Genomic DNA, 23,081 nt, shown 5'->3' with positions numbered 1-23,081 from the left:
ACTTTGTAGGGTGGTGAACACGGTGTCACTCACAAGTACGGTAACTTAAAGCGGTGCAACGTAATCGCTGACGCATTTATCTCGCAGTTACCACTAAACTTCCACTGATTCTTCTTTTTTTTTTTACATCTCTACGGTGAACCTTCATTTAACCGTAGAGATTAACCCGGGGCAAAGGGCCACTGTATGCCCTTTACCCCGGGCCAACAGCACCCTTCCACTCCCCGCTACAATGTTGAATTCAGGCACAGTAGCACTGCAGGCACTGGCAAATCGAACTAAACAATCGGTGATACCAAGTTCTCTTTGTGATTGCAGCGGCTACATAAGTAATAATTTTCTTTATTATGTGTCACCTTCTTGGGCAGCGAGGAATATTTGATGATTAGCTTGCTACTTTTGGTACTTTGTTCACGAATATAGGTCGAGAGCATAATTTTGATACTAGTTCCGAAAACAGGGGGAAATATATTAGAATGAGTACGGTGCATACATACATACATACATACATACATACATACATACATACATACATACATACATACATACATACATACATACATACATACATACATACATACATACATACATACATACATACATACATACATACATACGTGACTAACTGAAAGAGGGCTAGGTCGGCTGACCTCTGGGTGGGGAGTTACAACCCCGTAATGCACCACAAGCAACCCTCGTCGGTGTGCCTCGCGATAAACAATCTCAATGACGAACTAGTCCGAACTGCCACCTCTTTGAAGAAGCGGAAGGGCTATGTAGTTAGTTCTAGTAGTAGTAGTGAGATTCTGGCTATTCATTAGAATTACGGTGAACAAGAGGAGGTTCATCCCGCATCTAACGAAACATTTCCTACGGCAATTGGTTTCCACACTTCCTGGGCTGCTACCCTTCAATTTAATTCTGCTCCCTTCGTCTGAACCATTTATAGTTAAGTAATATTGATTTCGGTAAGTTCGAATAGTGAATCCACCACAGAAAACGCGTTGTCTTGTTTGAATTTATTGTAGTTGGCGGCATTCCAGTGCGATGTTGACACTTATTGACCAAGCACAATGCTGCTCCGTTTACCTGGCCTCACGAGAACCGCTTTATTCACTACTGCACGGACGAGCGCCATTGCTTGTTTTGCGCAGCGAAATGTCTTTGGTCTCTCCACTACTGTTTTCCGTCTTCACGTCGATGCCTGCCAGTTTTTCTTCACGTTCCTGCCTCCGGGCACCTCCCTTTCCAATCACCCTGCCGAAAATCAACTTGTCCAGGGCTCCGGTCGGTGCTTCGCACGCGATGAAGGTCATGTATGACAGCAGAAAGCACCAGACGAGCACGGCAAAGGTGAGTGTGACCTGCAAAGAATATCGTGTGGTTTTGTGCCGTACGAAAATGCGCGTTAGCTCACTCAAAAGGCATTGCTTAAACGGTTCAGACAGTCCATACGCGCAAGATGGGCGAAGGGCACCATATAGCAGTCAACGATAACTCAAGCTGTATAGGTAAACCAGCAGACTTCTCTCGGTTGCAGTATGAAACTGAAAATGAACGCCCTGCCTCCTCTTTTCAATTTCTCTCGCGCACAACTGTTATTCAATGATGTCACTACCGTAAAGCTCAAAGTTTAGCAACGGAAATATCACTCAGTTCAACAGTTATTCTCATTGGGCGCCGTGCAGGGGTTCGAACTGACGCAAAGGGAAGAAAAAATCGAATTTGATGATTTGCCAAGAGAAGCCAAACGTTGGGGCTCTTAAGAGTGCGATAACCCAGCGTGCTGGAATTCGCTGGTCGTGCACCGTGAGTGCGTTAAGTCAGTTCTCTACTGTGCGTGCATGTACCTCTCCATTTGCGTGTGCGCGCTACTCTGTTGAATAACAGCTTTCTCATTTGGAGTCGGCGCTCAGTAATTCAACTGCCATTTTATCTGTCCTCAGCGCCTTTTATATTATTTTGCAAATTATCTTGAATCAGATCGACACACTACTATAACCTTGCGCTTTTTCAATGCTGTATTGAGAAATTCTTTCGAAAAGGTAAATCAGTCAACATTGTTGATTTCAATTGCGCTTGAACCAAGGTATCATGCATAATTGCGTCTTCGCCAGTTATTTTTTCGATAATCCCTTCTGAACAGCCGTATGCGATATCGTTGACCAAAGTTAACAGGAAAGTAGGAAGGCTTTACTATAGTCTCTGTATTGAAAGTGTAATGAGAGTCTATGGGCTCATGGCTTTCCATCGTTTGAAGACTTTGTAGGCCACTGACGTTTTGCAGACAGCTCGCCCAGATATTTAATGACGAAATTAGCCGAAAGAAAATACTTGTTAAGAGGTTTAGTCATTAGAGAACGTTTACTTTTCCATTGTAAAACAACAAGCTCATACAGGGTGTCCCACGTAACTTTAGCCGAACTTTAAAAATATGCAGATGCCTCATAGCTGGACAGAACCAAGGTAGTGTTCTTCGCCCTCGTCTGAGACATCAGATTATTTTTATTGCGGATAATTATATAATTAGTCCTAATTAGTTAAACAATTTCTCAAATATTATAGTTAGATGAAAAGTGTCAATCAGAAAATTGTAGAGAAGCATAAAAACCTTCCGATACAGCTTTCTGCTGCTCAGTACGTGCTACATAAATCTGTTTTTCCAGCGCATAAAAGCAGCCCGTGAATAGACTCGAAATGCTTCGAGCGGCCAGTCAGGTGGCAGTGTTGCGCGCAGTAGCGGGCTTTTTTCATGCTGTCAAAAACACTTGTATGTAGCACGTATTAATCAATAGAAAGCTCTATCGCGAGTTTTTCGTGTTCATCTACAATTTTCTAATTTTATTTTCACCTACTTATAATAATTGAGAAGTTTGTTAAGTAATTAGGACTAATGATGCAATCAGGCGTAATGAAAAAAGTAACCAAACGACGGAAAACGACATTACGTTTGTTCTGTCCAGCTACGTAGCATCTGCGTATTTTTAAAGCTTGGCTGAAGTTGCTTGGCTGAACTTTTTACAATTGTCTAATCCTCTGATACTGATATTAGACTGCAATAATAGATAGATAGATAGATAGATAGATAGATAGATAGATAGATAGATAGATAGATAGATAGATAGATAGATAGATAGATAGATAGATAGATAGATAGATAGATAGATAGATAGATAGATAGATAGATAGATAGATAGATAGATAGATAGATAGATAGATAGATAGATAGATAGATAGATAGATAGATAGATAGATAGATAGATAGATTCTGAGTTAAAGTGCACATCATATACATATTCAGCCCGCATAAGCCGTGTGGCTTGTGTGCGTGATTGGGCAGTGTCGGCACAGGAGTGCGCGGTTCCAGTAAAGCAAAATAAAGCATAAGAACATAACGCTTATGCAATGGATAAGTAAACCCTTGAACAACGCTTACACAATTACTAATACAGGCAAGAAAATGTACGTGAACGCAGAGAATAAGAGCAAGAACCGGCTGGACTGACAATGAAAGATTGTGTTTAGCAATCTGTGGATTGCACCCAAGCTCTCAAGAACATTTCTCGGATACACGGTGGTGGATGAGCAAGCATAGTGTGTGGTTTATTAAAATATGTGGGAATATAAAAATTGCAAGTCCTTCGGCCATAGTTCGTAAAAATTCGGGGAAAAACATAACGCTCTATTTTTCTTAGGGGGCGGGCTTTGGCGTTATGAACTTTGAAAGTGGTATAGATGTAGCTTCTTTCAACCACATCAAGAATGTATTGTTTGCCAACATCATGCATGCTGAAATGGCTCGTACTAGTCGCATGATTTTCACCGCGGTACGGTGTGCCGTAAAATAAATGTGCTGCAGTGTTATGAAATATAGTGCTCAATATTTTTCATTTGGAGAAGCTTGTTCATAAACTTTTCACCAATATCAAATAACCGATTCACCGACACCTTTGTAAACCATGCATTTTACAGACAGATCACATTGAGATCGCAGTGCATGAGGGCAGGCACAGACATGTCTTAGACGCTTCGTCACATATTCAATGTGTGCGGACCAAACAAAACATGGCTTTCCGTTATAAGCTTTATGTGTCTTCCATAACCAAAAGTTGTTGGGAAGACAACACTTCAGCTGAAACGTGTTTAAGTGCCACGGCTATTTTCGCAAAGGGTGTCGCATCGACCAACGTGTTTCGAGCTGCTTTCTCGAACCCTGAAGCGCGGTGAGTGACGACATGTGAACAAACCACTTCATTTTTGCGACAGCTTCGGACAGTATGACCTGGTAATGTTCGCGTTGTTTGTGTCTTTACTGGCATTGATTCTTGCCATTCATCTTTTCATTTTTGATTCAGTCAGCCCAGTTTCACGGAGGCAGAACTGCCGATAGTAAAACTGACGTCTTCAGTGTCACTTTGTCTCTACTTTTACTGGGCGATCGTGCGCCCTCTGCCTCACTGAAAGCGTGCGCTGGTAGAGAAGTTATACCTGAAAGGGGTAAATGAATTGCGAAATTCGCCTGGCTATTTGGTTTGAAGGGCAGTTCGGATTATGTATAGCCGCGCCGCCACTGTTTAAACAGTGATACCGACTACAACGAGACGCTGAGGTTTTTAGCATTCTTGTTGTCTCCTGGTACATCTGGTACGTCCAATAACTGCCAACCACTAAATCATTATCATGCGCGAAATGAATGAACTGGCCCGGGGCTTGGCAACTGAGCCTACGTTCGCCTTTCAACAGCATTTCTGCTAAAAATTTGAACCCTAGCTACAGCTCAACACTGTATGATTTCAGAAAAGAAAGTTCCAAGTGTTGATGACATTGTGTGAAACTGCACATACAAAATAATAATTAAATCATACTTCCTTAAATATATGCCCACAACACGGCTGCGTTTCGGTCAGCAGTGTGGTGAAGGAGAGTACAATTTGTGGCGTGGAACTTACCACATTAAATAACGACCAGTAGATTCGTTCTCTTGATGATTCCACCAACAGTTCAAGGAATGGCAAGTGGATCAAGTACACGCAATACGAAAGCCTGCTCAACGGTACGAACGCGTTCCAGGACAAGAACTTGCTCAGAGGACCTAAAGAGAAGCAGAGTTTGTTAAAATTTAGGTTATGTGTATGAACTGCAAACAAACAAAAATATGACGGTTCTCGCCAGCTTCAGAAAGAAAGACAACCGTGGGCAAGCTGCCTTAGCTACCTTTAACGGGACTGACAACTGGCCAGAAATTGTTGTGATACCTTGATGGAAATGAAATGATCATCATTTATAGTGATATAATCCAGCGCGCTGTCCACGATTTAGGAAGGAATTATAATTTTAATTTGGCAAAGAAAGTCTCAACAACCAGTAACTGGCGAGACCTGGCGGTCAAATATTGGTACTTCGGGATGTATTCTATGAGATTACTGTACGTAAGTCGACTCTTATTAGGTATACATCATAGTTATTGCTTAACATTGCACTTGTTATATTGTTATACACTCGCGCGTTATTCTGTGCTTCGAAAATCGAAAACACACACGCGGCTACGGCAACACGCTAAACTCCGTATCACGTGTAGCGGCGTCGTTTGGTTTTCGATTCGATTGGTGTCGTGTTGACTGGTCAAAGACCAAAGCAGCGGGATAGGAAACCACGAGAACACGAAAGCTTTAACAATTCGGAAAACATGAATCGCAGGAACGTCGGCTTGAGAAACCAAATTTTGGGTTGTTACAGCACGGCCACATTCATCGTCGGCCGCCCACTAACTCCGGTGTATAATCGCTACCGCGCTCACCTGTCACCGCTTTCAGCATGCTTCCGGTGAACGACTACATCGTCACTGCAGATGGAAAAAAAATCTTATAAAATAATGTTGTTATAGAATGAAGCAGGTCACTGACCAAGGCCACAATAAAAGAAAAATGACGTTTCGTAATCCGTACGGATCCCGAAACGTCATTTCGAGATGGATGCCGAAACGTCATTTTATTTTTATTTTGGCCTTGGTCAGTGACCTGCTTGATTTTCTATGAATGCTTTTACCTCACCAGACGGTATTCTGTCGAACTCTTGACTAAAACGTTTTCCACGGCGTTCTCTGCGTTAGAGCTACATGATTAGACACTCAACTAGTAAACTTTCCATTGCCCCCAAAAAAAAAGGGTATCATGAAAATTGTTTGTCAGTCCCTCTAACCGTTTTCCACCGACGCTAGCTTCCTCTAATAAATAACCAACACGAAGGCATCCTCACCACCTCGACCCGTAGCACATGCCAGCGTTATCCAAGAAAGACTGAACGACCAGAGTATTCTGTCGAAGAATGCGACAAGCAGCTCTGCGCCTTCTGACGTGGGGTTCAGTCTTAAGTACCAGGGAAACTTCACGAACACACAGAGGAGGCCGCAAATGATCGATGCGCACCAGCCTGCCAACTGAAATATCTGCAACGTGTAAGAAACAAAGTCAGTGGTGATTTAGCAGTAAATGCAAGAGAAATGCATTGACATTAGGTTGCACTTCTTTGATGTCCCCAATTCATGAGATTTAAGTCCCGTTACAAACATTGCAAAATGTTGCGCGAATACACGCAAGATTGCCGTGTCGCTGGCCACTCGGGGCACTTTGCATGCATTCACAGGCTTCTATCACGCTCGGCAAAATACTTTTATGCAGCACGTATTGAACAACAGAAAGCTGTGTCGCGAGTTTCTCATGTTGCTTTACAATTTTCTTATTGACACTTTTCATCTAAATATAATATTTCAGAAGTTGTTTAATTAATTAAGAATAATTATGTAATTAGGCGGAATGCAAAAAGAATAATCTCAGTATCTACAGATCTACAGATCAGTATCTACAGATTCATTGTCCCTCTTCTTGGAAGCTAAATATAATATTTCAGAAGTTGTTTAATTAATTAAGAATAATTATGTAATTAGGCGGAATGCAAAAAGAATAATCTCAGTATCTACAGATCTACAGATCAGTATCTACAGATCCATTGTACCTCTTCTTGGAAGCTTCTCAAACACCTCCTCGATAGTCAAGCCACCCGCTCTTCCCAACAAGATCGCCTCACTAAACTTCTCTATACAGAAAGGAAGAAACAGGGCCGCGCCCAAGTCTTAGACTACCTCACCAACAAGTATCTCCCCGTGGGCCCAGTGCAATCTCACGGCTCCTGCACCGGGGCCTCCAACCCCACACTGGACGACGACTTTAGTGTCGCTGAGATCCAAGCCGCCCTGCATAAATTAAACAGCCGTTCTGCCCCTGGGCCCGATGGGGTCACTAACAAAGCCCTCCGTAATCTGGATGATGCCTCCGTCACCCACCTGACAGAATATATCAATGACTGCTGGCGTAATGGTGCCATTCCGCCGGCCTGGAAAACGGCAAAGGTCATCCTTATTCCGAAACCTGGCAAACCTTCTAGCCTCGATCATCTTCGCCCCATCTCACTAACTTCATGTGTGGGAAAGGTTATGGAGCATGCCTTCCTCACGCGAATTAACACCCATCTGGAAGACACTGCAGCGTATCCTCACTCTGTCATTGGCTTCCGGGCCCACCTGTCGACCCAAGACGTCATGCTACAACTTAAGCACCATATACTAGAAGATAGAACACGTACTACTAAAGCTATACTCGGCCTCGACCTCGAAAAAGCATTTGACAGCATAGCCCATTCCACCATTCTTGACCGCATCTCCCGCCCTAATATCGGTGCGCGCGCTTATAATTACGTCAGAGACTTTCTGTCTAATCGCACGGCCTTCTTTTCGGTGGGGGATCTCCGCTCCGACGCCCAGACTTTGGGCAGTGTGGGAACTCCCCAGGGCTCCGTTATCTCCCCAATGCTTTTTAATCTTGTCATGATCGATCTTGCCAAGGAGTTGCAGCAAGTGGACGGTGTCACCCACACCATATACGCTGACGATATAACCATCTGGGCCCACAAAGGCAGTGACGGCGAAATAGAAACGGCACTACAATCCGCCATTGAAACAGTCGAGACCTATATCCAAGGCACGGGGCTTCGCTGCTCCCCTGCGAAGTCCGAACTCCTTCTCTACAGGCCTACTCTCCGTGGCCGCCGTCCAAAATACTCCACCGCTAAACGCCATTACGAAGACATTGCGCTTCATCTCACGGATGGCAGCCCCATACCCCTCGTCACCAATATCCGTGTGCTCGGCTTGCTCATAGAGGCGAACGGAGCGAATGGCATGGCCCTCGCCAAAATCAAGATGAATACAGCTAACACCATGAGACTTTGGAATCGGGTCTCCAACCGCCGGGGGGGTATGAAAGAGGAGAATCTGCTCCGATTAATCCAGTCATTCGTAATTTGCCACATCACCTACGTTACTGCGTATCTAAACTGGTACAAGGCTGAACAAACCAAGATCAACATCCTCCTACGCGGTGTCTATAAACAAGCCCTGGGCCTCCCCGGTTGCACCAGCACTGACCTCCTCCTTCAACTAGGCGTCCACAACACACTGGACGAGCTCATGGAGGCCCAACGTCGCTCTCAGCTGGAGAGACTCACTCTCACAGTGACGGGTCGCCATATCCTCACCTCGCACGGTATCACCTACCACCATCAACACGGCCATAAGCACCAGATCCCCTCCACCATACGAGCTTGGATTCACGCCGATCCTGTCCCCAGAAACATGCACCCCGAATACAACCACGCACGTCGCACAGCACGTGCCACGGCTCTCACCAAATCCCTTACTCGCCACGACGGTGTGAGTTTCGTCGACGCCGCCGAATATCCCCACGGTACCCGCTTTGCAGCCGTCACCACGCGTGAAGGCTCTCTCCACCATGCTATCAGCCTAGTAACCCCACACGCTGAGGAAGCTGAAGAAGTGGCCATCGCGCTAGCCGCACTAGACCCAACATGCCATACCATCGTCTCTGACTCCCGCTCCGCCGTTATCAACTATATCAACGGCCGTATTTCACACCAAGCCTTGCGCATCTTGCAACAAGCGCCCCGCTCCACCGACCATCAGGTTACACTCGTCTGGTTCCCGGCTCATGTAGGCACCGTCCACCCGCACCTCTCCAACCTCAACGAGGTTACCCACTCCCTAGCGCGAGGCCTAGTTAACCGCGCGGGAGAAGGGGAGGCTACCCCCACCGGTAGGGATCGCCTGACACGCTACAATGATCTTGTGAAGTCCTTCTACTTAGAGCGTAGAACCTTCCCCGGCCCACACAACAAACTATCCCGAGCGCAGGCTACAACTTTCCGCCTGCTACAAACCAATACTTACCCCTCGTTACAACTTTATAACAAGATCTACCCAGACATTTACCCCAATCCCACGTGCCATATTTGCAAGACACAGCCAGCCACACTTCCACACATGCTTTGGGACTGTACACACCAATACCCCGACACTAACCCCACGACCCTCTCGTCGAGATGGCACGCTGCCCTGCGTAGCCCCAACCTTGACGACCAACTCTGGGCGACCCAGCAGGCCTGCGAGGCGGCGAAGAGGCAACACCTCGACGTCCCCACGTGGGAGGCCTAGGCCCAGCCACCATCTCTTGCTGGTTTCAATAAAGTTTATTCAGTCAGTCAGTATCTACAAGAAACGGCAAACATTACCTTGGTTTTGTCGAGCTACGTGGCATTTGCATATTTTTAATTCTTGGGACATAATAGATGTGTACACACACACACACAGGCATATATATATATATATATATATATATATATATATATATCGAGAGAGACAGACAGATAGGGTATTTCTAGCTCTATCAGATGACCCGCTTCCCATACTTCCCACACATGCATACCTTTTCCACATGAACGTTGCCAATTCTACAGCATTAATTGAGTTTTGGCTGCACTTCGGTAGTTTCTAAAGGAACTTCCCAAATAGGAACTGCCCGACATTTTGATGGGACCAAATTTTTCTGCGAGAAGTCTTCTTCGTATAAATGCGTTTTATCTGTGAAAATATAGATATCGGACAAAGCAGACGAAGTGTCGCATACCTCAGTGGCCGAATAATCATTTTGTGGGACTAGAACCGAATGTTCCCATACCCAGAGGCATATGTTCATGTGCACATGCTTAGTAACGCACATTGGTTTATTCGGGCACAACCTGGGCGGCTATAACGTAAAGCTATTCCAAACTTTTCTATTCAAATTCTGCAATCAGCCCTACACGACTGGTCAAAAAATATTCGAGCCACCACCCACTGAGCCTGTCTGTCAGGCGACGTCACGAAAACCGCGAAAACGCCCCATCTGGTATGATATGTGCCCACTGATTATGCATAAATTGACCGAGCGAAAGAAAAATAGTAATTTCTGATTCGACGCCCCTTTCGCCATTACCTAAAACGGCGTCGTTTGGCCAGTTGCTATTCGTCAAACGTTACTGGGCTGCGCCCTATTTACCAGTCTGTCACGCGACAGCACAACACCTCAACTGACCACGTCCTAATGACGTCTACGCGTTACAGCAACATTAATGTGCCCAGCAAAACTGGACGTTTTTTTTTAATAGCCAGAGACTGCCTCGTTCCTGAAGGAACAGAAGATGGCTGCCCGCCAACCGCTGTGGCGCTGACTACTCGGGGCTGCCGGGAAGAATGCATTTTTTTGCGTGTAATAAAACACTTCACGTGGTAGTATAACGTTATCCAGCCCTTTCTGCTCGTATACGACATCACTCTGCCAACTCTACTTTGTTGAGGATCTGCTTTAGCAGCATACTTCCTCCTTCCGTTCCATGCTGCCGCGATTTTCGACCACCTATCGGAAGCTAAGCAAGGGGAAGCGGACCAATCGCAGGCGCCGGCACCACCCTCCTCATGCGGTTATATAATTTCACTGTGCTTGCTCGGCCCAATCGAAACTCTCTCCACTTGAGCCTGCTCCCCGTCTCTTCTGAGCCAATTAGATAATAAAAACTGATCCATGTCGGCAATGCAATTCGCTTTGAAAGCAAGAGAAAGTGACATCCCATAGACGAGAAACTCGTTCGATTGGTCTTTTCAAACAACGCTGCGGTTTACCGTCCTATGCTTGCGTCGGTGGTCACGTAAATTTGACGTCAGGGGTCGGGAATAAAAAGAGGTTGGAATAGTTTTACGTCATAGGGCTCCTGGTATTGCACAGCCAGCCGCTCAATTCGTCTGGTCGGCCGTATACCAAGTGGCACACATCCAGTGGCACTGACCCTGTTGCCCTGGTCATTGCATACTGAATAAAACAAAAGTCAGCAACCCTACTCAGCACACTTAGGAGAAAAGGTGAAGGAAGGTTCGATTTAAAGGAGGCGTGCTGGTCTGGAGCTTCAATAAAAGTTTCGGCAGAACCAATATCGCGATTAGTGTCGACTGTAATCCGTTTCCGTTTAGTCGACATAGCCACATAACGTTCTGCTACCTTCGAAACTGGTTATTAATGAGGCATTTACTACAGCGGGATTCCTCTTTCGCGCTTCTCTGAAAACGATCGGCGCCTTGTAGAGCCGCCACCGCGAAGCCTGCGCGTGGCCTCCTAAATGTATAGCGGCGCTGGCACGCACGAACGGTGAAAAACACATCTTGCGACAGACACGCTGCGCCGTTTAATGGCACTGCCGAGAAGTCTGCGCGCGACCTTCCGAGACGAGAAGCATGGCGCGCCGGTGCGTGCTAACGCTCATATTTGTTCCCTCGCTTACTGTAACAGCACGGATAGCTGGGCGGGTTGGTTTACTTGCACCTTGAAACTGTAAAAGCGCACGAACACGAGAACGAGTGAGGAAGTATTCTCGTCCTTGTGCGCTTTTACAGGTTCAAGATTCCTCAGCTTGCCGCACACACAGTGCAACATGCTTAGCGACCCAAGCTGAGGAGAGCTTCATTGAACAACGGCGCATACATATATTCACGGCGCAGCGCGCTAAAGCGTTGGCGTGCAATATCTTCATCGAAAAGTGGCCCATATCGAGTGCACTTGTGACTCAGCCTGCTAAACCGCGGAATTGCGGTCCTTCGTGAACCTTTGTCACCTGGGGCGTCTTGCGCGAACATTTAATAACGAAAGTAATAACGAATTTAGAAACGCGTTCTTAAATGTCAAATCGACAACTGCTAGTTCCCGCTAGAACGCGTTCTTAACGTCGTTATATTTTTTTTTATTAAATGTTCGCGCAAGCCGCCCCTGGTTTCGATTCCACGCCGCATGGTGCAATTGGAGGGATATTTTTTTTGTCATTGTAGGCCGACACATTCCCAGCTGCACACGCCTAGGTAACCAAGTCAGCGCCATAGACGTTCACTGAAGAACGCCACACACCTACTGGCACATTCCCACTGACCTAAGTCGGTATCAAAGAGTTTTTTTAACATGGCATACCACCTACGCCGCTGTCATCAGAGAGAAAACATAAGCACAGGGCGTCCTCGGCTACATGTCGGCATGCATTACAGCTTGTCCCCGTAACCAACGCAAACCATGAAGTAGATTTAAATTCAGAAGCCTACCTTGGAGATTTTGCGCTCTCGGAAGTCGGCTACAATGAGAGCCGTCATACAGCCGCTGAAGTAGCACACAGCGTGATAAAAAGGCTGAAGGTAATAATCGTTGATTGTGTTGAACATCCGCCTGTAAGAACAAAAAATGGGAAGCACGCCACATACACGAACTAAGCAAAGTTGTAAACGTTCAATTACAATTCAGTAAGCCAATGCATGTCATGGTGTAATGCTGCAATTTCAAGTTTCCGAAAAATGAGCACTTATGCACCCGTAAATGGACCTGGAGCCACTGAGGAAACCATTCGTAACTCAGTGCTACACTTCACCAAGGGGACATTTTACTGCAGAAGCTGTTTCTCTCGGTGTCTCCTGCCGACTGCCGTTTCACGGAAACTGCGTCGTCGCCTGACATGGCTCAATACTGGAGTGCAATCATATCACGAGCAGGTGTATAGGCATAGTCCTCTCTATACGGCCGCTTCAGATGTGCCAGTCACTGGCACGCTCGCTCTCTTTTCTGGGGGAGTAGGCAACGAAACAACAAACGCTGCCGAAATGCTTTCCCTGCCACAAATACAGGCCTTTGAGCGCATCATTTCTTTAATAAACCGAACTGATTGCATGGCTCTTCCGCCCGCTTTCTTACTTGAACTTTCTTCTCTAACGCTGAATTCTTTCGCGCAGCCGAGGTCTTAGATGCTTTCGTCACCGTAAGAAATATACAGGTTGTTTCAGCGAACGCGTTCAAATTAAACAAAAAAGTCTGCTGCAGATAGCACGAGTTTACTCCAAGAGCTGGTATGCTCACAGCGGCTGGCATTACGCGCACAAAAAATTAAAATGCAATATTGGCTAAATAGCAAAAATCTGCTAATCGAATTTTTAAATTATTACCTTGTGGCACATATTGCAATATTTAAATTCTAGCGGGTGAGACTGCAAGGCATATTCACTTGAAATTAAATATGTGGATGACACCATTTACGAGATACGAGCCGGTAAACTTGACATGAAAATGCTCTGTCATTCCACTTACTTTCTTTACGAGACGTCGTAATATGCATTGAAGCGCGAAAGTAACTCTAACGCCCATGCATTTCCCCGTAAAGTTCAGGAATTATTATTGTAACTGTAACCAAGAACGCCGCAAGTGAAAGAATACAAAGGGAAGTGCAAGCAGAAGGTTAGAGTCATAATGGGTCAGCCGGAATAGTTGGTTTTTGGAACGGCTGAGATTTGGGTGTGTCGAGTACCGCTTCGAAACCGTTCAAGGCGCTGGACTCCCGTTACAATATATCGAAATTGGTGTCATCCTGACCATTCGTTCCAAGTGGGGGTCTGCCTTGCGAACTCCCTGGCTGGAATTTGTAAATCGCAATATGTGCCATGAGGTGAGTAGTTAAAACTTAATTAGTGATTTATTGTTAATTTGTCGATTACGCATTTCGATTTTTTGTTCAAGTAATGTCCTCCTCTTCCTGTAAAACAGCTCATGGACTAGAATTGTGCTATCTGCCACCTCACTTTATAAGTGTGTGTTCTAAAGCATCCGGATCTAACTTTGGGAAGTTTTGATTTTGCTAGCGTCATCTCTTGGTCGTATACATTAGTTCACTACGCCGCCGCTGCTCTTATTTCCGTTGCACTGTGGAAGGTACAGTTTCCCTTCTCTAAGTATTCTTGACCCTTTTAACGGTGGTCCTGTGGGCGCTGCCACGTTTGATCACGTGTTAAAGCGTCGATTGCTTCCCTCAGCTCCCTCCGTTACCTCTGTGTTTCCAAGGGATGTACATGACGCCGATGCGCCTCTGCAAGCCTCTGTTTCGGCGGATGTCATAGACGGTGACTCGCGCACGACGTGCGTAGCTTTGGCTACAGCTTCAAATGACATGTAAGCGCTTTCCGAGCTCATTAGGCTTTGTCCAAGCGGTGCGAGCAGCGTATACGGTGCTTGTAATATAAGCAAGGCTAAAAATGCGTTCAAAGCTATCTTAACTTTCCGCTTATGAATTAATGAGTGCCAGCGTGTTTAGGCCCTCGCTCTTTATTTAGCAAATACTTTTGAGCCGCGGCTTGTCACGTTTCTGACTCAAATGAAATTCCCCGCGCGGTCACTATCTTATTGTTTATTTTCTGCCTGATCGTTGGCGCGTGTGCTCAGTCGCGATAGATTTTTTCTTTCAAGGCACACGGGTCATGTAACGTAGATGTTCTGTACGTTTTAATAGCTTGTAGGAAATACGTATTATCGCTAGTCACTCGCTTACTGTGTCAGCCATTACAAAATGTTCAGCTTCGAATATTGCTACACGCGTGTGCTATTTGCTTGTTTGAACGAGGCGCGTGGGCGCCATCATTAGAGAAAAGAGGAGGAAGAAAAACTGGGCTTGCACTGTGAATCTAACCGGTCAGCGCTGCAACCGCTGTTGTCAATATAACCTGTAAATAGTTGCTCGTCTTACTGACTCGTCCTTCGCGCAAAATTGTGGTGGAAGTAGAACGTTCCCCGTCCTCGCCACGGAGCAGAAAAGCGGCCGCGCCGTCGTCTTCTCAGCCATGGCTCAGCCTGCGGCACCTACCACAACATACGTTACAGTTCCTAGTCTACGTGATCCTGGGATATTCTCCGCCCAAAATGACGTTGACGTCGACGACTGGCTCAGCATGCATGAGCGTGTTATACAAAACCACCACTGGGACCCTACCATCATGTTTGCCAATGTGATCTTTTATCTGGACGGGACATCGCGTGTCTGGTTTCGCACCTATGAGGACGAGTTCTCAAGCTTGGACATTTTCAAATAGTGGCTTCGTGACCTATTTGGCAACTCGTCAGGTCGCCAACATGCTGCGCGAAAAGAGCTTGCCATCCGTGTCCAGTCGTCGACCGAATCGTATGTCTCCTACATACAGGAAGTGCTCGCGCTTTGCCGGAAAGTCGATGAGCACATGACCGAGGTTGACAAGGTGGGCCATATACTAAAAGGCATAGCAGACTACGCCTTCAATTTGCTCGTCTATAACGACGTTTCTACCGTCGACGCCATTGTCAAAGAATGCGAAACCGAAGTTCGTACAGATGCGAGTGGTCATTGCATCGGCCCTATTCTTGCCCAGCGACACGATGGCTTGTCCCGCGTTATTACCTACGCTAGCCGGCTCTTTTCTCCTTCTGAGCAGAATTACTCCATAACCGAACGTGAATGCCGCGCTCTCGTGTGGGCCATCACGAATTTTCGCCCCTACTTTTACGGGCGACATTTCTATGTCGTTATTATGTCGTTACGGATCACAATGCCCTCTGGTGGATATCTTCGCTGAAAGACCCCACGGGACACCTAGACTGGGAGTTACGGTTACAGGAATACCCTTTTCTGTGACATAAATCAGGGCGACTGCACCAGGAGGCCGACTACCTGCCTCAACTTCCATCTTGGCCACCTGATCTCACTGATGACGACACTGATGCCTGTGTTCTATTCACAACGGACTTTCTCAACATCGCCATCGATCGACGTCGTGATCCCTGCTTACGATCTATCATCGATCGCCTCATCGCACAGCCCTCAGACCCCCCACTCCCGCTCTTCGTTTTAAACGACAGTGTGTTGTACAGGCGCAATTTTAATCCCTACGGCGCCGAGCTTCTGGTTGTCTTTCCGGAACACCTACGCTCGGACGTGCTCGTCACGTAGGCATCGCTCGCACTTATGACCGCGTCCGTCGGCTCTTCACCATTCAGTTCGACGATACGTTGCAACCAGCGAGAGCTGTCAACGCCGCAAGCGACCCTCGTCGCATACGGATGGCCTACTCCAGCCGATCGACATTCCCTGCGAGCCGTTTTTCCGTGTTGGCTTGGACCTACTTAAACCTATCCCTGTGTCAGCACTTGGCAACCGACACATCGTAGTCGCCACGGATTACGCGACTCGCTTCGCCATCACGTGAGCTGTCCAACTTCTTGAATAAAATGTTTCTACCACCACCACCCCACGAGCTGCGCGAGCAATGTCGCTGATTTTCTCCTTGGAGATGTTATTCTACAACACGGTGCTTCTCGTCAGCTCCTAACCGATCGTGCCCGTTTCTTCCTCGCCAAAGCCGTTGACGATCTTCTACAATACGGCGCCGCTCATCGTCAGTTCACGACAGCTTACGATTTCCCCCAAAAATGAAGTGACTCAGTGCATCAACCACACACTTACTAACCTGCTCGCTACCTATGTGTCGGAGATCATCGGGATCGGGACTGTGCATTGCCCTTTGTCTTCTTCCCTTATAACTCTTTGCACCATGACATTGCGAGTTACTCATCTTTCTATATTTTGTATGGCTTCAACGAACTCCTGCCATTTGATTCCTCGCCTCCCAGAGATTGATCTGCGACTTGCTCCTGCATGTCATTGCCCGCGCCGAAACTGCCCGCCGCATTGCCCGTGAATGTCTTGTAGCATCTCAGAGTGTCCAAAAAATTCTTTATGATCACCACCACCGAGATGCGCACTTCGATCCTGGCACACTGGTACTCCTCTGGCAGCCTTCCCGTCGCGTGCACCTCTGCGAAAAGCTACTGCCCCGTTACGTTGGGCCCTACCGCGTGGGGCGCCAAGTGGCTGACGACGTATGAGGTCTGCCCTGTGGTGGCTTCCACTGTGTCGGTGGCCCCGGCTACAGACTCCGGCTACACAAATAGAGTCTCAAGCCCTACCAGTCGTGCTTGCGTCACATACCTTAGCAAGCACCAGCACGGCGCTTTTGCCCCCTGTGATTTATGTTAAAGTATGGTATGGGCCAGCAGCGCGAGAACGGCCGATGGCGAGGTTGACTGTTTTCCGTTACTGTGGTTCGGAGCCCTCGCTACTGCGTTTGATTAAACACCGTTGCAGGTCTCCTACAGCGTCATAAACAATATGTTCGTTATGCCGCCGTTTATTAATTCGATCTCTCGCATAATTCGACTACATATCGTGATTTCGCAGGCATCGGAATAACTGGAGTCGACATGTATAGGAAAAACGTTTTTCACTGTTCGTTTTTAAAAATCTCGCCTAAACGAAATTCTCGTTGAAAGCAAACTTCAGCGCATTTCTATCTATTTCTTAAAGTGGAGGTCAGCTATGTGGATAAGCCGATGTGTTGCCCACGTATACCTTGTTGCTCTTTCCTAAATGAAATATTTCTGGTTTAAAAGTGCCCGGTAGAGGTGCGTACTGTAACTCTGAGAGGCTCCTTTGCCCTGATGAAGGCTGCTCATTTCTTTCTCCAGAACAGTGAAATAGTGCACTTCGGCTTCTCGTGCTCCTCTTATTTTAGGAAAACAAATATTTCCGTCAAAATACTGAACAGACAAGAAGGCAACCATAGGCATTGCTTTATCTTTTAGGGTCAAGAAAATATCCTGCCGTCTGTTAGTTTTGGAATAATTCTTTTGAAAAATACATATCGCATGGTTTTTCTTACTTGCTTTTGCCACTGTCTTATACGAGAATACTTACGTGAATTGAGGGTGGGGAATTAATATGAATGGTAGTAGATGCAATCTGGCCACGGTCCAAGTTCCGATGGCGCAGCCTAGGAGAGAAAGCACGGCTAGTGCTGCCAGGGCCACAGGCTTGCGTCTGCAGAAAAAGAACACAAAACACTTGGATGCCGCCCAGGGATCGCGGAATGGGGTCGATTGCCAACGCTCAAGCAGTGTGCATACATACAACGTCAACGTTCCACCCACTTTCGTTGCATGAGCCTGCTCTTAGCACTTCACTGCACTGGTCAAACTGGGCAGCGTGGCCGCGCTTTTACTTCAATCGCTCGTGACGCTTCAAGAAGTAATAGACATTAAGGCTCTCTATGGACAAAATACTCCGCCAATAAGTGCGGTGATGGATCTTTTGTGCCCGAAAGACTAAAGTCCAGCTTGTCATCTTCTTGGAAGATGGCTTTTTACGTCAAAGTCACGGTTCATGCTTGGCGCAACATGTAATGAAACAGGCGCTCAGGCTGGACGGTTCACGTCCTTTCATCCTTTGTAGCAATTGCTACGAATGGGTGGATGTCTTATTTTCCCTTAATTAAGGCTCAATATGCCCAAATATCCGAAGGACGGGCTTAGTTGCTCACTCATGTGTCTACACGTAGAAATGTATGAGCGTGTCACACACACAAACACCCACACAAACACGCACGCACGACACGACGCCTAGTTATCACGCACGCAATTTCATTATGAAGCTACTAAGGCGTTCTACATTTCATGTACTGATCTGGAGGCACCAATTTCATGGGAGGGAAAAGCGTTGGCTTCAGCGCTGAAAAGAAGTGATGGCTACAAAATCGGACATCGATAACAAATATTTATATATATATATATATATATATATATATATATATATATATATATATATATATATATATGTGTGCGAAATGTCCTAGTTGGGGACTTCCGGCGTCCGCCTCTCGCAGTAGAGCTGCACGGTCGTAAAAAGCGGTGACCAATCATCTAACCGATGCTTGTGGGAGAGTCTGCAAGACATGGCCTCTTCGGCTCACCAGCTTCTACGTGCCGGTACAACCACCTCACCGCTAAGCGAATGTCTCTTCACTTTGTGCGAGCTAACTGCGGGCAGGGAACGTTACTATCGTGTTCCTAAACAACACTCCCTGCGGGTACTCCCAGTATGTTGCTTTGCCATCCCTTACAGCAGGAGTTCTGGAAATTTCCTACTCGTGAGGGCAGTTGTACTATATCAGTTGCGCGCGAACAGAATTTTCTCTATCGGTGTAACACGCTCTCTCCATGAAGGCTTCCTACTCTTTAGAACTGGTTTGATGACGACTGACTCGGAGGAATTATTCTGCATACGGGCCGTGCGCAAAAAGAAGTGTTTTGAGGGTGATTGCGCGCTCTCCGCATGCAGACATTCTACTCTTTGGAACTGTATAGCGATGAGGAATGGCTTGGAGTCAGATACCACCCTATAATGACCTATATAGCTATCGACGCACTCCGGGCGCATGTTCGCCATATATCCCGAGTCCCTGACCACCATCTCGCATGCTTGCCTGAGGAAAGACCCAAGGCAACGTTCTCCAGATCAGTTGCGGCTAACCGACACTCTTTGTCATTGGAGCACTCACCCGCAACAAGAGCGCCACCCTCTCTGTGATGCTTGAAAAAGCCTCCTGTGTACCTTGCTGTTCCAGGAATAGTGAAGAAAGCTAGCCTGTTCACCGCAGCTCTTAAGCAGATCACATAGGAACTTTCGCATTGTTCACACGCTAACTTAATCCATGTTTGCACGGGCGGTTCCGTCACGGAAAATTTGACGGCCGCCATTGTCATACCAACTCAATCGGTCGTCATCAAGTTCAAGGCTTCACACGTAGCGACATCTACAGGATCCGAACTGATTGCTCTTCGCGCTGCTGTCGAATACATTCAATATGAACCGCCCAACAAATGGGCAATATTTCGTGATGCGAAAGCAGCCCTCCAGAACGTGCGGGGTTTACGACGTTGCAATTATGAACAGCTGGTGTCTAAAATCAACGAAACTTGCCATTGCGCTTCGGAATGAGGATATCATATCATATATCAGTGGCTGCCGGGACATTGTGGCATCGTTGGTAATCCCCTCGCCGATGACGGTGCCCAACGTGCCCAGGATGGCGCACCGACACTCCGTATACCTTTAACGAGAGTAGACGCTGCAAGAGAGCTTCGCCGTCTCGCTCGTGCCATCACGTTAAGTTACTGGCATACACCACAGAATTCTAGGTGTGGTTTATACAGCTTCGACCCATCACTGATATTTAAATTACCAGCGAACCTTTCACGACGTGGCGCAACACTGCTGTGTCGGCTGTGGGTGGGAGTCGCAGTCACCAACTCCTAAAGCTATCATATTGGAATGGCGGACTCATTAATGTGCGCTAAGTGCAAGTGTGAAGAGATGATCCGTCATCTGTGCCACTGTTCTCGCTTTGATAACCACCGTCAGACTCTCCAGTGTGCCTTGAATAGACTGGATGACAGGCTATTTACAGAAGCAAAGATCTTGGGAGCCTGGCCCCACAGTTCATTAGCCCAGAAAGCAGTTCGAGCGCTTCTTCACTACTTGAAGGCAACAGACTTGAGTGCCCGACTATAGACATCCTTCACCTAACTTAGTGCATGTGAAAGTGCGGTAGAGACTCCTGTTTTCTCTCTCTCTCTCTCTCTTTCAGTCCCCATTCCCTCCCCACGTGTAGGGTAGCAAACTGGACACAGTCTGGTTAACCCTGCCTTTCCTTCTTCCCTTATTTATCTCTCTTTCTCTTGGAGCAATTAACCTGAATAAAGGTTTGGCACGATAAAAACTTGTCTTGATGGTAGTCACGCACTCGCTGCAAGCAGACTTCTTAATCTTTGGAACTAGAGTGCTGAGCACGCTAGCAGCATATATATATATTTTTTTTTTTTTTTTTTGCGAGAAAATTGCGCTAGTAAAGAACTGTGTTGATGGTGGTCGCGCATTCTCTGTAAGCCGACTTCTTACTCTTTGGAATTAGAGTGCCGAGGAGTGGCTTGGAGCAATTATCCTGCAGAAAAATTGTGCTCGAAAAGAATTGTTTTGATGGTGATCACGCGCTGTCTGCATGCAGACTTCCTACTGTTTGGAACTAGAATGCTGGCGTCTAGCTCGCAAGAATTAGCTTGCATAAAATTTGTGCACGAAAGGAATTGTATTGGTGGTGGCGCCAAGCTTTCCGCATGCAAGTTTCCTACTCTTGGGAACTGGAGTGCTTGAGGACAGGCTCAGAGCAATTATCCTGCATAACGGTTGCGCGAGAAAAGAATTCTCTTGATGGTGGTAACGCGCGTTCTGCATGCAGGTTTCCTGAACTTTGGAACTTGATTGCTGGGGACTGGCTCAAAGCAATTAACTTGCATAATGGTGCTGCGCAAAAGCACGAAAGCCTCTCCGCTTGTCCCTTGAGCACAGCAAGCGTACCAGCATGTAGATTTCTGTCACTTTGGAACAGGAGTATGAAGGATGGCTGATGGAAATTATCTTCTACCAATGTGGTGTGTAAAACAGAACGTCCTGCGGCTGGTCTCATTTATTGCTGCATACGTTCGATTTACGCTGACTAACGGCCCATTCTAACAGGAGTATACTGAGTATGGGCTGAGGACAAATATTTTGAGCGAAAATTCTGTGGAAAAGGTAAGCCCTTGCTGTTCGTTCCGTTTTCCCTGCAGGCGTTGCTGGTATGCTGACTTGCTACCCATTGGAACACGAGAGCGTGGGAGATTTCAGGCTTGAGGGCAATCATCTTGTACAATGATGATCAGAGTGGTCAGGATGTTGAGCGCTTGGGAACGAAGAATAGCACCCAAGCAACCTTGAGAGTTCTGAAAATGACGCTAAAAGCGACAGTCCTTTATTATATATTTCAAAAAGATCCATGGCAGGCACGATTGCTACCAAAGAAAAAGTTTCCTTAGACAACTAGTAGCGCTTAAACAGTTACCTCAATCGATGCGTGTTTAGAATTTAGCCCATCGGTCCCAAAATTAAGCCTCCTATTTATTTACAGTCAACAACATTAATGAACATATGTGCGTGTATCCTCAGTTTTCGTATTCTTCGTTGTGGTTTTTGCGCTCTTAGCTAAATAAATCGCAACAACAGCACATTCTAGGAAGCAAGCGCTTTCCCCAACATCTCGTATCGTTTCAGCTTATCAGGAAACTATGCTGCAGAGATTAATTGGGTGATGAGTCATAAAACTAGCTTAGTGAAAAACGCAGGCAGCTGGCAGGAAGATCGCGGACATGCACGATCATCCCTGAACTGTCATATACACGTCCACGTTTTCATTGCAAATAATAAAGTGACAAAACTAACCCTTTATCCGCTCAGATATCAAGGAAGCTCATCTCCCAGCCTTGTGCCAGTCTACCGATAACTCTACTGGGTCTTTTAAGAAGTTTTAGCTCGCGAGCTCCTGTCTAAATGCGTGATAATAAAAAAGTAATTTTTCTCGGCAATCAATGTGCCGAATTGATTAGGTTTCTTACATTTATGGAAAAAGTTAAAATGTAGTAACTCGTCGATATGAATTTTCAATTTATGTGAGCAAAGTTTTAAAAATATTTTCAAAAGTTGCCAAATAGCAAAAAACTCAAGTATGACGTTTACAACTTTGTAACTCAGCAATGAAAAACTTACCACAGTTCAGTGTACTGCACTTAACAATACACCTAAGGTATCAATAGTGATGCATCATACGCCAAAAGAAAAAGAACATCATTAATTTGCGAGAACCGCTTTTCAAAACCCTCGTAAATATGTAAATTTACGTAAACCGCAAGCTCTTATATCGAGCTTATCCGCTATGAATTCTCGAACAGATGCAGTTTACAGGACTGTGGTACCTTGTTTGCTGCAAGGTTACGAACTTCAAAGTTCGTGCTAAAGCTTTTTAAAAAACTACCAATTCCTGGTACATACTTGTAGAAAAATTTGAAGTCCTAAATAAAACTTGTGGTTCCTACAATTGCTAGACTTCAACTTTC

General features: G+C 46.2%; 1 protein-coding gene across 1 annotated transcript in view; it reads right to left on the bottom strand.

The window, feature by feature from the left end:
* Window positions 1-1,012: 1,012 nt before the first annotated feature.
* The window catches only part of LOC126540895 (uncharacterized), a 59,756-nt gene continuing 37,687 nt past the window's right edge, over window positions 1,013-23,081 (bottom strand). The window contains exons 5-9 of the mRNA XM_055075506.2: window positions 18,016-18,138; window positions 12,524-12,644; window positions 6,256-6,445; window positions 4,950-5,092; window positions 1,013-1,364 (exon numbers count right to left, since the gene is read on the bottom strand). Of these exons, the coding sequence (XP_054931481.2) occupies window positions 1,110-1,364; window positions 4,950-5,092; window positions 6,256-6,445; window positions 12,524-12,644; window positions 18,016-18,138 (832 nt within the window). The 3' untranslated portion in view covers window positions 1,013-1,109. The remainder of the gene's footprint in view (window positions 1,365-4,949; window positions 5,093-6,255; window positions 6,446-12,523; window positions 12,645-18,015; window positions 18,139-23,081) is intronic.

The sequence above is a fragment of the Dermacentor andersoni genome, chromosome 3 (genome assembly GCF_023375885.2).
Source record: "Dermacentor andersoni chromosome 3, qqDerAnde1_hic_scaffold, whole genome shotgun sequence".
In the NCBI taxonomy this organism is placed as follows: Eukaryota; Metazoa; Arthropoda; class Arachnida; order Ixodida; family Ixodidae; genus Dermacentor; species Dermacentor andersoni.
This window is presented reverse-complemented; position numbering and strand designations above follow the sequence as displayed.